At 48.7% G+C, this 13,279-nt stretch overlaps 2 protein-coding genes across 7 annotated transcripts in view; one reads left to right on the plus strand and one right to left on the minus strand.

Moving 5' to 3' along the window:
• LOC140522101 (inner centromere protein-like) overlaps window positions 1–13,279 on the plus strand; it is a 576,743-nt gene that overhangs the window by 465,992 nt on the left and 97,472 nt on the right. The gene's annotated exons all lie outside the window — the stretch shown is intronic.
• Window positions 1–13,279, minus strand: part of AHNAK (AHNAK nucleoprotein) — a 37,405-nt gene that overhangs the window by 19,514 nt on the left and 4,612 nt on the right. For 2 of the 3 annotated variants that reach the window (XM_072638883.1, XM_072638884.1), the window contains exons 2-4: window positions 1,511–1,631; window positions 594–750; window positions 229–416 (exon numbers count right to left, since the gene is read on the minus strand). In XM_072638883.1, the coding sequence (XP_072494984.1) occupies window positions 229–416; window positions 594–750 (345 nt within the window). In that variant the 5' untranslated portion in view covers window positions 1,511–1,631. The remainder of the gene's footprint in view (window positions 1–228; window positions 417–593; window positions 751–1,510; window positions 1,632–13,279) is intronic. The other variant, XM_072638885.1, reaches the window with a different exon arrangement.

The raw sequence follows: 13,279 nt of genomic DNA on the forward strand, positions 1-13,279 counted from the left end.
CTAGGAGCTGCTTAAGAAAACCTTGTTGATCAACTAGTTGACTGAGTAGCAGTTATAGCTCCAAAGGGGCACCTTTTGAGATTCGGACAGGCCAAGGGAGTGATCCCATGAGCAAGGCAGGGCCAAGAAGAGAGATGGAGGAGACAGAGGAGGAGAGCCATGGAGCCCGGGAGGAGTGGTGGGGAGAGGAGGTGGAGCTCAGAGGGCAGGGTTCAGAGAAGGACTCACCAGAACCACTTCAGAGCACCGTGCAAAGGCACTGTCATGGGACCAGGACTGGCCAGGCTCAGGGGAACGGTCTCCTTTGCGGTGCAGCTTCAGGCCCACTGTGTGGTGGCTCATGGTGTTCAGAAGCTGTGTCACCTCCCCGGACTGCAGATTGTCAAAGTAGATGGTGGCCCCCACAATCTGGTCCCCTGGAGCAGAAGTTACAAGAGATGAGGCCAGGAGCTGCGGGTCCTGGGCGATAGGGGGCAATTCCCCGACTTTGGGACCTCCAGAGCCTCTCCTCTCCTGTTTACCCCACTACCTCTACCCCCAAACCCACTTCTCATCCTGGCCCATCTCTCTGACCACCACCAGCAGGCTCTTACCCTCCTTGACCACACCAGTGCGTGCCGCAGGGGAATTCTGCACGACTTGCTGAACAAAGACACCATCGTCTGTCTGCTCGATGGTTAGGCCATGGGAACCACTGCCCTGCCAGTTGGGCAAGAGCAGCTCCCTTGTGGGCTCTTCTTCCTTCTCCATCTGTAACATCAATGAGATTGGCACTGGGTGATCAGGACAAAGACCAAAGGTCTTCCCTAGCTAAGAGTCCTAGTTCAATTCAATAAGTATTCATTAAGCACCTACTGTATGAAAAGACCCATGTGAGGTGCTGGAAATACAAAGACAAAAATGCAATGACCCCTTCCCTCAGAGAGCTTCTGTTCTTCTCATTCAGGAACTCTACCAACCAAGAAGAAGTCCCTCCCGCCCCCCCGCCCCGTCCCCACACACAAGGAGATGTGAGAATTTTGATATTCAAATAGAATCTCAAAATTTAGAACTAGATGAGACCTTGAAGGAGGTAGTGTGGTGTAGTGGATAGAGAGCTGGACTCAAACTCTGGGAATACTTAGGCTCAAGTTCTGCCTTTGACATACACTGACCCTAGAAAAATCACTTGACGTCTCCATGCACTAGGCAACTAAGACCAAAAGTTGAAAAGACAGCAACCTCCAATGGCAGAAGGAGTCACCTCTTCTTGGAGCTCCCTAGACCAATGGAACTGCAAAGCTGATGGCCATCCCTATCCCTATGGGACTCTAGAGGCCTCCTAGTCCAACCCAATCATTTTACAGACGAGGAAACTGAGCCCCATAAGGACCTATAAAGTACACACATACCCTGTGTGGCTCTAGGACAATGAGTTCCCCTTTCTGTCCCGTGCCCACACTACACAATGCCAGATCAGCACACACCACCAGCCCGCTCGAGCTCTTTCTCAATCATTGAGCTTACCAACCTTTTACAGAAATTTGTTTGGGAGCGAAAGCCTTGCCAGGAACCCGCCCCTCCTTCTGCTTTTGCTCTACCTCTTTGTCCTCTCACTCTCTCTTCAGGAATCTCTGTCCCACCTCCTTAACCTGTAAGAAAAATTGATAACCATTTAGTGTCGGACTTAAAGTCAAGAGATCTAAGTTCAAATCCATGCCTCCTCTCAGACATTTACTGGCTGTCACCTTCCCTCCCACAGACTCAGTTTCCCTATCTGTAAAATGGCTACAATGCCTGTACTACAGGACAGTTGCCAGCAAAGGTTTTTTTGTTTTGTTTTGTTTTGTTTGCAAACCTTAGCATACTATAGAAATGGGAATTCCAATGTCTTAGAATCTTTAACTGCCCCCAAGAAGAAAATGTCTTTAGTCAACCAGTCTGTTCCTCGTAAAGCTTTTATTAAGTATCTATCATGTGCCAGGCATTGTGCTAGATGCCTGGAATAGGAAGACAAAAATGAATCAGTCCCTGCCTTCAAGGAGCTTATATTCCAAGAAGAAAGAAGGGATGTAAGTATAACATATGAAAAATATACCATATGTAACACAAAGTATAGACAGTGTATGAACTTAGTGTAAATAGTATAGTATGTATTTTATACACATATTTGTATATATGTGTATATACATATATGTAAATATATATAGTGTATATAATTAATACAAGGTAATTTGGAGAGAGGGCCATAACAATTGGGAGGCATGAAAAAAGTCTTCAGATGGAAGCTGATGCTTGAGCAGAATACTGAAGGAACTCGAGGATTCTGAGAGTCAGTGGGAAATGAGAGCATTGAAGGTCAAAAAGTCAGCCAGTGCCAAGGCACAGAGATGCGAGATGGAGTGTCTTGTGTGAGAAACAGTATGACTGGACCATAGTTTGTGGGGCCAGGTGGTAGAGGGCTGCCTTTAAATACTAAAAAGAGCTGTTTCTATTTGATCCTAGCAGGAACAGGGAGCTCAAAACATCAGGGTTGGCCATTCCAACCCCAACAGTTACGTTGGTACCACCTTCCCATGATCAGTGAAGATACAGGATAACTTCTCAGTTCAAGGCTGCTCAGGGAAATAATCTATCAACACCAAGGGAGATTCTTCTTGGGCTGAAGACAATATTGGTCCTGCTCTCCAATCCCCAGGATGCGGGTTATACTATTCAGAAGTCCCACCCAAGACAGTTCCAAAAGACTCATGACAAAAAAAAATGCTATCTCCATCCAGAGAAAGAACTATGGAGTCCGAATGCAGATCGAAGTAAATTATTTTCACTTTTTTTTTTGTTTGTTTGTTTTTAGCTTTTATTTCTTGTGACTTTTCCCTTCTGTTCTGATTCTTCTTTCACAACATGACTAGTGTGGAAATACGTTTAACATGATTGTACACGTATAACCTATATCAGATTGCTTGACATCTTGGGAAGGGAGGAGGGGAAGAGGAAGAAGGGGAAAAGATTGGAAATCAAAATCTTATCAAAAATGAATGTTGAAAACTATCTTTACATGTAATTGGAAAAAATAAAATACTATTTACTGAAAAAAAAAATCCCAGAGGTTCAGTCTAGGTTTGGTTGGAGGCAGATGGGTGGCACTATGGCTAGAACCTGGACTTAGTGCTAATAAGAACCAAGTGCAAATTCTGCTACCAACGCTTACTAGTTGTGTGACCCTAAGCAAGATGTTAAACCTCCCTCCATCTTGGTTTCCTCATGTAAAGTCTTTTCTAGCTCTAAATGTAGGATCCTCAACATCATTTAATCCTGGGTCTCAGTTTTCTCTTCTGTAAAATAAGGAGGCTAGATTCAGTGGCCTTCCAGCTCAAAACTGGAGCTGCTTTGAGCACTAAGAGCACTGACAAACAGTGACCCAGAAGGGTCCCAGTTTAACCAGGGCCCTTTGGACTAGGGATGACCTATACTTGACCTGAATTCCCCAGGGGCCACAGACACAGAAACAGGTTCTTGGAAGTAATCTCAAAGCCAGGGAGACACTCCCCCCCAAACCTCCAAGGTAGAAGCATTGGACTCAGAGATCCACTGAGGCAGTGCCTCCTACCCCCATCCCTACTGAGATGACCGATCACAGGCTCCCTCAAGCCCTAAACAAGATAAGTTGTAAGCCAAAGGAAGTGTCTCAACAATACCTGGGCAAGACCCAGAGCCCCAAGGGACATGGCCACCTTGTCATTCTGTGACCTTCTGAAAGTCATATGCCCTCTCTGGGCCTCAACTACCACATCCATAAAATGAAAGGGTTGGACCCAAAATGAGATCCCAGCTTTATTGCCTGAAGAAACCTCAAAGGCCATCTAGTCTGACTCCTTCATCTCACAAAGGAGAAAACTGAGGTCCCAGTAGAAGTGACTTGCTCAAGGTCAGACAGGTACAGGTAAGGAGCTGAGCCAGGATTTCTTTCCACTACACCATCAATCGAAAGACAAATATTTATTGAGACAAGTTCAAGTGTCCATCACTGTATGGGGTGTGGGGAAGGCATGTCCTTAGACAAAGTTTATTACGGTATGCAAATAGCATAAAATAGGTTGCTATTTTTAAAAAACTACTCCTTGAGGGAAAAGATACGGTCTTTTCTCCTTATATCTCCAATAAATGCCTAATCCTGAGTGCCTAGCAGGTGGCAGCTAAGGCACCATGTATGGAAAGAGCATCCTGATTCCTTGACAGCGTATAATATCAGAATTTTTCAATGTCTTGTTGGGTTCACTCTCTTTTATTCTTGGTCATGGAAAATGGCTCCCAGGGAAGGGGAGGAAAACTGTATTTGGAAATGCTGACGATGTGGAAACAAAAGATGCAAATAAAAATTAATTTTAAAATTGGAATTGGAATTTGGACCTAGAGGATCTGAATTCACCCTGTAGGCTCTTAGATCCCTCCCTCCCAAAGTCCTCTGACTGGCTGTTGTGAGTTGGAAGGTCATTTCAACTCTGTCAAGCTTCCTCTAGTGCCCTGCCTCCATCCCAAGGCCACTGTGAGTGGGACAACACTCTGATAAAGCCTCAATCGCCCCATTACAGTTGATCATGATTAAAGGCCCTGAGGGGTTACGGAAGCCAATCCTGTCACTAGAGAGAGGAGGAACCCACAGAAGGTCCCACCCAGAGTCTGCAGCAGAGCCTGGCATCTGAATCCAAACCCAGAATCTCAGAACCCTGATTCCCAAACTGTCACCTCAAGTGGATCCCCAATGGGGATGAATGGAGAAAAGAAAGCCCTCTCCCCCCCCCCACACACACACACAAGCAGCCCCGGTGATTGACAGGTGGAAGGTGAGCTGACTGTTCTCACCAGGGGACCAGGGGAGGTCTGCCCAAGTAGACTAAGAAGGCTCTAGGCACTCTCTTGGTTGGCAAGAAGAGAGAAAAAAGAGAAGAAAGAGAGAAGGTGGAGGGAGGAAAGGGACAGAAAGAGAGAGAAGGAAAAGAAGGAGACAGGAATAAGGGAGGAGAAACAGATGGACAGAGATAGAGAGCAAGGGGACGCAAACAACAGACTGGCTGAGAGCCAAACCCTGAAGCCAAGGAGTGGAGAACACGCCCACAGCTGAACCCCTCTGGCCCCACAGAGCTGGGACCTGCTCAGGGACTCAGGGGCTGCCTGCCCAGGACAGGAGCACTTTCTCGGACCCTTTTCTCAATACAGGACACTGCTGCTGAACCAGTTGTTGAGGGGGGGAGGGGGAAAGAGGGAGAGGGAGAGAGGGGGAGAGAGAGAGAGAAAGTGTTCTCAGTCACCCACATCTCTGCCCCACCCTCCCTCCCTCCTTCCCCCATGAGTCATAGCAGCCATCACAGCTCCAGCTCTAGACATGCAGGGGTCACGCCTGAAATGTGATCACCAGGGCTCTTTTGGGGGGCTAAGGTCCATGGTGGAGGAAGGGTGGATCCAGAGACAGTGCTGCTTCAGCTAGAACCAAGAAGAGAACAGAACAGACTAGAACTGCCTCCCTTCCCGTTTCCCTACCCAGTAGAGCCCTGGCTGCCACAAAGAGTCCCCAGGGAGTCTGGCCCATGCCTAAGGCTGCCCCCGAGGTTCTGGGGTGGGTCGGGAAGGCTCCCTCAGGAGAGACTTTTGTCCCTCCATCCAGACCCACCCCAGTACCTTGGGAGCCAGAGACGTTGTGCCTGAGGCTACAGTTTGGCCTTGGTAGAGTTCTCCCCTGGCATGGGTGCCAACAATCCAGCCCTACCTCCACTGAATCAAGCAGAGCTGGGCCAAGGAGAGTCCAGCAAACTGAGGCCCTTTTTGGAGGTGGGCTTAGGCCCAGAGAGGCAGGGGGGCACAGTGGGAACAGGTCCAGCTCAGCAGCCAAGAGGATATGAGTTTTAATCCTGGCTCTGAGCTTATTAGCTGTAGGAGCTTAAGAATCGTCTGGCCTCTCTGAGCCTCAGCTTTCTCCAGTGTAAAATGAATACTTGAGGCAGATGAGCTCTAAGGACCCTCCCAACTCCAAGACCATGAACACAGTCAGCTGCCAATTTCAACATCTGCTCCCATTCCAAAGCCTCTTTTCCACCCCCTGCTTGGGCCCTGTCCCATCCCCAGCTTCTCCCCTAAGTACTGGCCAGACCTAGGCTTGTTCAGGAGCTGCCCAGATGGAGGGTTGTAACTGGGGGTGGGAGGGGGACAAAGGAGCCCACAGTAAGACCACTAAGGGAAATGTGCCATCCTTGAGGGGCAGAGTTTAGAAAGAGGGCTGCTCTGGGCACAGAAAAGAAGGGCTGAGGCCAGGAAATAGAGAGGGAGGTATCATGTTAGCTGTAGGCTAGAGGGAAAAGAGACCTATGAGCAAATGGAAAGGTCCCCACTGAGTCTGAGGGGACCTGGAGACCTGCAAAAGTGCTGAGTTAATCTGAATTAGTACTAAGAACCTCAGCAGAGTCTCCTACCAAAACCCAAGGATTGTTATAAGCACAAAGTGACACCTATCAATGAAGACGCCGAACATCATCCCCGCACAGGGGTACACACCCAGTCAGGGTCATCAGACACTGCACCCGACTCTTCCCCAGGGGGTCCTCCAAGGCAAAGCTCAGATTCCATCTCTTCCACAAGACTAGTGCCCTCCTCCTCCACAAAATGTAGTTTGTTATTCACTCATCTGTGTACGTGGTGTTCCCTCCTCACCCTTCCCAGGTCAAACATGAGCTTCTCGAGGTCAGAGATTATTTTTATTTTGATCTGGGTATCCCTGGCACCTCAAACAATGCCTGGCACATAGGAAGACGCAAGTAAAAAATGTTTGATGAATGAATGAATGAATGAATGAATGAATGAATGAATGAATGACAAAGTGAAGGGAGCAGACAGGATATGCTCTAGAAACTGAGAGGCTCTGGACACTAGTGGTCTCCAGAGGTGTGATTCTCCTTCCCACATTGGTCCCAGCAAATTCCTTAGAGCTTAGCATGGGGAGGGAGGCTGATGGGGAAGCCCCAACCACATCAGGTTAAGTGCCGGAGCTAGAGCTAGGGACAGGAACGGATGTGAATACATAAATCACACCTTGAGAGAAGGGGAGGGAGAAGAGCCACTGCACATATACCACAGGAACACACCCAGGAAGAGGATTCACAAGAGGGAGTGCAAGGACAGAGAGACCTCTGCTCCTCTAACCAATTCTTCCCCCCCCCCCCCCCCAGGGCAGAAAGAAATGCCCAGAGGATTTAAAATGAAGAGTATTTTAGAGACCCAAGCCCCTCCTTTTCAGAGGAGGAAGTAAGTCCCAGAAAGGGGAAGGAAAGGGACTTGCCCAAAATCCCCAACCTCAATCTCCTCTCCTCTCCTGTCCTGTCCTCTCCTCTCCTCTCCCTCTCCCCCTCTCTCTCTCTCTCTCTCTTTCTCTCTCTCTCTCTCTCTCTCTCTCTCTCTCTCTCTCTCTCTCTCTCTCTCTCTCTCTCTCTCTCTCTCTCTCTCTCTCCTTTCTCTTTCCTTCTGTCTCTCCCTCTTGCTTTTCACCTCTCTGTATCCATCTGTCTCTTCTGTTTCTCTTTTAGTGAGTCTCTCCGGGAGTGTCCCCATTTCCCTTTCTGTACCCTCCCTTTTTTTGGATGTTTATGTGTGTCTCTTGAGGGGCGGGGTAGGGAAGGTCTTACTTAGGGGATGATGAGGAGTGGGGCTGTTAGCATTCTGTTCTCCTGTGGTCTGGTGTCTGATACATGCAGAAAGGAAAAGAGAACATTCTTCATGTGCACATGCATGCATGTGTGTGTGTGTGCAAACATCTGCTGTTTTGATACGAAGGATGGGGGAGAGACAGAGATAGACAAAGAGAGAGGTGAGAGAAAGGAAGAGAAGGGCATGGAGACAGAGATGAGAAGAGAAAGAGGGAAAGAGAGAAGAGGAAAGTCCACAGAGATGGCCAAAGGAACAGAGCACCTGAAGAGAGAAGAATCCTTGGGAATGAGCCACAGTCCCAGTGAGACAGAAAAGTCATCATACACATGAACAAGAAGGGACACAGAAAAGAGGAAGAGCTAGACACACCCAAGGAGTTCCATGACAGATATGTGCAAACATACACGTGGGTACATGCACATATATGTATAAATGTCTCATATATAACATACACATTATACATGTAAATATGTACAAGTTTCCCATGTCATTCAAATCTAACTTGGTCATTTTAGAGATGAGGAAACTGAAGCCAGTAGGTGAGTGTCAGCGGGTCACTGTCCTTGGGCCTGCCCACATGAGTGATGAGGTGCCAGGCACATGGGGGTAATCAGTACACATAGCCAGGGTTCTGGCCTGACTGGTGTGGCAGAAAGAGCCTTAGATTGAGAATCCCCAGAGCCTGGTGCCCATTCCAGCAGGGGCCCTCAATGCCTCCCCCAGGCAGACCCAGAAGCCTGTCACGTGGCTGGACTCAACTTTCCTTCCCTGTAAATGATCAGGTCAGATTCAGTGGTATGTAAGGGCCCTCCCATGTCCCAAAGCCAACACCAGCTCCCATTGCCACAACTCTAAAGGGTCACGGAGCCCTTCCCTGACAAGCCTGTGGTTTGGTCTCATTAAACAGACTGAGGTCCAGAGAGGGAGTGATTGGCCTACCCTCACACAGCTTGTATGGGGCAGGGTTGGGGTTCAAACCCCAGGTTCTTCTGGATGCAAGGGCAGTGTCCGCCCTTGCAGTGAAGGCCACAAAACTGGGGCACGTGCCCATCCACAGAGGCAGTCAGAGCCCTTCTTAACCTGCCCCTTCCCTCCCTTTCCAGTCTTCTCACACCTTACACCCCCTCACCCCATGTACTCTTTGGTCCAGTGATGCCAGCCTCCTGGCTGTTCCACAAACAAGACCTTCCATCGTTCAGCATTCTCTCTGGCTATCCCCTCAGCCTGGAAGGTTCCTCCTCTTGGCTTCCTTCAAGGCCCAGCTAAAATTCCATCTTCCACAAGAAACTGATCCTGGTTCGCCCTTTATTCTAGTGCCTGCCCTCCATTGATTATTTCCAATCTATCCTGTAGAGAGTTTGTTTGGTTTGTGGTTTGTCTCATTCATTCGTCTGTGAGTTTCTGAGGGATGGGATTTTACCTCTCTTTATATCCCCAGTGTCTGGCACATAGTAGGTGCTTAATAAATGTTTATTCACACACACACACTCAGGAAATAAAAGACCAGAGGGAGAAAAGGAAAGAGGAGAAAGAAAGAATCACATACAAACACACACACAGAAAAATCAGAATTGAGTTGTACGCAAGATCCCTGGGAGACTGGACAGGTCTCAGAGGGGAAAAGGCGTAGGGAGACCCACAAAACACCAGAGAGAAGGCAGCTTCAGGTCCCTGGAACTTAGGAAGTCGGGCAAATGTCAGCCCACCCTCCCAGCTTCCAAGAGCAGCCCTGTCTGGTCCAGCTGATGGGTGGGGGTGGGGCAGATAGAAACAGGCAAGGCCCAGGGAAGCTGGCCCAATGCCTCCACATTCCAGGTGCTGAAGAGTTGGAAATCTTTCAGGCCTGAAACCAAGCTAGGTCTATGGAACCACCCCCCCAGGAAAGGCCTGAAGACATCCCCAAGGATCCTAGGCTGACCTCAAATGTCAATTCAGAGGACAAGATGCATGGCCTTTTAAAAATATCTGTACGGGGCCTTCACGAATTTGTGGCAATGAACCAGATTCCCTGATCCCAAACTAACAACAAAAACAATATTAAACAATAACTCCCTTACATCATAATGTGCTCTTTCCACCTGATGACACCATAAAATAGGCCATGAAAGTCATTTTTATTCAACTGATGAAAAACCTGAACCTGAGAGAGGTTCAGTGACAGTCTATGACCACACAGCTAGTTATTAGAAGAGCGAGGATTTGAACCCTCTCTTTCTGAGAATAAGTCCAAGGTTAGACCCCAGCAGGCAAGCACAGGACAATGCCAATACTCTGAGGTCATCCCACTTTGAGGCCTGGAGTAGGACCCCTGCCAAGCTGTCAACGAGAAGAGGCAGGTTCAGATTTCAGTTCTACACTCATCACCTGTGTATGGGAGACATCGGTAGCCATGTGGACAGAGACATCATCTTGCCTGGATTCAGGTTCCAAATCTGTAAAATAGTTTGTTTTGGGCAGGTAGGGGGCGCCATAGTGTCCAGAGATCCAGCTCTGGAGCCAGGAAGACTCATCTTTCTTAGTTCAAATCTAGTTTCTGACACTCACTAGCTGTGTGACCCTGGGCCAGTCACTAAACCTTGTTTGCCTCCATTTCCTCATCAGTAAAATAATGCATTAAAGCCAGGTGTCATTTAAGGTTCCTTCCAACTCTAAATCCTAAGATCCAGACCAACAGTGAATGGCTAAAGGATGAGGTGAAGGTCACAAGACATTGACCTTTGTTCCAAGTGCTCAGAGAAACAAGCCCCCAGGGGAGAAAAGACACACAACCCTGTGCCAGGGAGATGAAAGAGCCTCCTATGGGGTCACACGACCTCACAGGGGCAGTCACACACTATAATCCTTCAGAGGGCAGAGACCCTTTGGGTTCCCAGAACCTGGCACAGTGGTGGGCACAGGGTGGGATAAATGTTTGTTGATTGAACTACTGATGGATTGCTACAGGCATGTCAGCTTTTCCTTTAGAGAAGAGACATAATCCAACTGAAGTGAAGCCATGGGGAGAGCTGTATACTTCCAGTTAATGTGGTAGGAGGATCTGACAAGCTTCCAACCCAAAACAGATCAGCATTCTGGCAGTCTATCAAGGAGGAGAGTCAACACCGACAGAGGAGAGGGTGAACCATGTGTCTAAATCAGAAGCCCCCACCGCCACCAGCCCCCTAATGATGACAGGAAGGTGGAGGGCAGGGAACTGACAGGGCATTAGGACACACCAGTCAGGGGCTAAGTTGGTAGATTTAAATAAGGAGGGACCCTTGGAGGTCATCTTTCAACCCCATCATTTTACAGATGAGGAAACTTCAGCCCAGAGAAGGGAAGGGACCAACCCAAGATCATACAGCTGCTAAGTGCCTGAATCAGCCTGTAAGGGCAAGTCCCCAAAGCCTTCATCTTTCCATGCTGCTTCTGTGTGGTCATGAAAACCCCACAGTCACATGGGCATGAACCACACCCATCATCCCATGGGCCACACATTCATCTCATGGGGCCTTTTCCTCACCTACATCTATGCCCGTTCTTAGTTATCACTCTGACAGCCACCATCTCCGTCTCCTATGCCAATCAGCTCCCACTACAAATCTCAATGCCAGAAAAGACTTCAGTCTACTATATGCCAGGCACTGAGTCTGTAAGTACTAATCAAGCAGCTCTGCTGGGACTGGGATTAAAAAGGCTGGAAAAAAGCCTTCTCCCTGCCTTTCACTTAGCTTCTCCCCCTCTCCACAGTGCACCTGCCAATTTGGGCACCTACAGCCTGCCTGCCTGCCTGCCTGTCTGTCAGCCTTTCCCTTGCAGTTGATAGCCACCAGTCTGGTTCCCCTCCTTCCCTGCCCTAAGGGACTGAGACAACTGGTCCAGCCCACAGCTCCCACTAGAAAGGAAGCTTTCCACTCTCCCAGCCTTTCTGGGTTCTCTCCCCTCCCTTCCCACAGGCCCTCCTGGGCACCCCAGAGGGTCACCCCAACCCCTCCTGCTGCCCAGCTAGCGGACTCCAGCTTCATCCTACCCACCCACTGCTCTGTTCTCACCCTCCCCTGGCTTACTGTGAAGCTCCAGGGAAAAGACCCTGGCAGCAGGAAGGAAGACATTCTCCCTTCTTGCCCCTCCTTGGGACAGGACACTCAGCACGTCTCCCTATTTTCACATCCGTCACTAGTGAGGCTTCTTCCCATGTCACTGGGGAATTCCCCGATTCCTGGGTTTAGAGTTACATGGGCAGAGACAGGCTCTGTCCCTCTCTGCCCTTCTCCAAGACCCATGGCCCCTCAGAGACAATGATGCTCTGAAAATGACATCTCTATAGGGGTTCCCCAAGAACCTTAGTCTTGCCTCTGGACCTTGGCTGCCATGCCAAGTGCTAGCCCAGTGGCAATCCCAAGCTCCCAGGCTCTTAGCTGGAAGGGCCAGCCCCTCAACCTGCTAGTCCAAGACATGTAGCCTCAACCAAGATCCTACACGAGGATCAGCGCCATGTACTTTCCCTTCCCTAGAAGTTCTGCTCTGGCCCTGCAGGGGACCCAGCAGGATGTCCCGCCCCACCTAGCCCTGGTATACAGCACATGCTGGTGCATGGACCCACTGTCGAGATGCGGCCACCACTGCAGGGGCCACAAAGGCCAGCCCAGCCCCAGCCCCATAGCTGTCCCATACAACCCAGCAACACACAAACTACAATGACATGCATATACTCATTCACTCCCCACACAGGTGGTGTGATTCATCCACTGTCACATGGTGACACAGTAACTATGTTACACAAGGGAGCAACAGTTACACAGAACAGATACTAAGTAACAGCCATGAGAGAGACAGATAGATACAACATAGCCATTTGGATGGACTCAGCCCCTCCCCCTTGGGTAGACTGACCTCTGAATAGCCCAATGGGCTGCCAGCAAGTCTTTCCTCTCTGTAAAATGAGGGCACTGGATTCATTGATCTCTCTGCTCTTACACCTTCTGTGTTCTATGTTCTAAGCTCCCAGCTCTGACATTCTATTTTCTAAGGCATTCTAAAGGAGCTCCCTCCTAATTCTTATGTTCTAAGACTGACATTCTTTGTTCTATGTTCAAAGTTCTCTGCATAATCTATATACTTTTTTAAAAATGTGTCTTGGGGGGAGGAGGGGGAGAAAATTTTAAATTTATGGAAATGAATGTTGAAAACTAAAAATAAACATAAAAATGCATAACATGCTTTTATACCACCTTGATTTCCAAATATATATCTCCCCTTCCCTTACCTATCAAACCATCCCTTGTAACAAAGAATAAAGAGGGGGGTAAAGGTAAGGGATAAGGTAAGACAACAATTCGGCAAAACCAACCAGCATATCAACCATATCTGATAGTATATGTACTATTCTGTACCTGTAGTCCCCCGTCTCTGCAAAAAGGGAAGGAGGAGCATTTTTTCATATACTCCACATCCTAAGGCCATTCCACATTCTATGTTCTAAGCTCCCCAGCATTCCTGACATTCTGTGTCATACGTTCTATATTCTGCTGTCTGGGAAACCCAGCCCTGGTTTATGAGTCTAATGGGTCCTATAGTGGTCCCAATCCTCCACAGCTCCTGCTGCACACCCACCCACGTGGCTGAGCAT

Source organism: Notamacropus eugenii, chromosome 2, assembly GCF_028372415.1.
Source record: "Notamacropus eugenii isolate mMacEug1 chromosome 2, mMacEug1.pri_v2, whole genome shotgun sequence".
NCBI lineage: Eukaryota > Metazoa > Chordata > Mammalia > Diprotodontia > Macropodidae > Notamacropus > Notamacropus eugenii.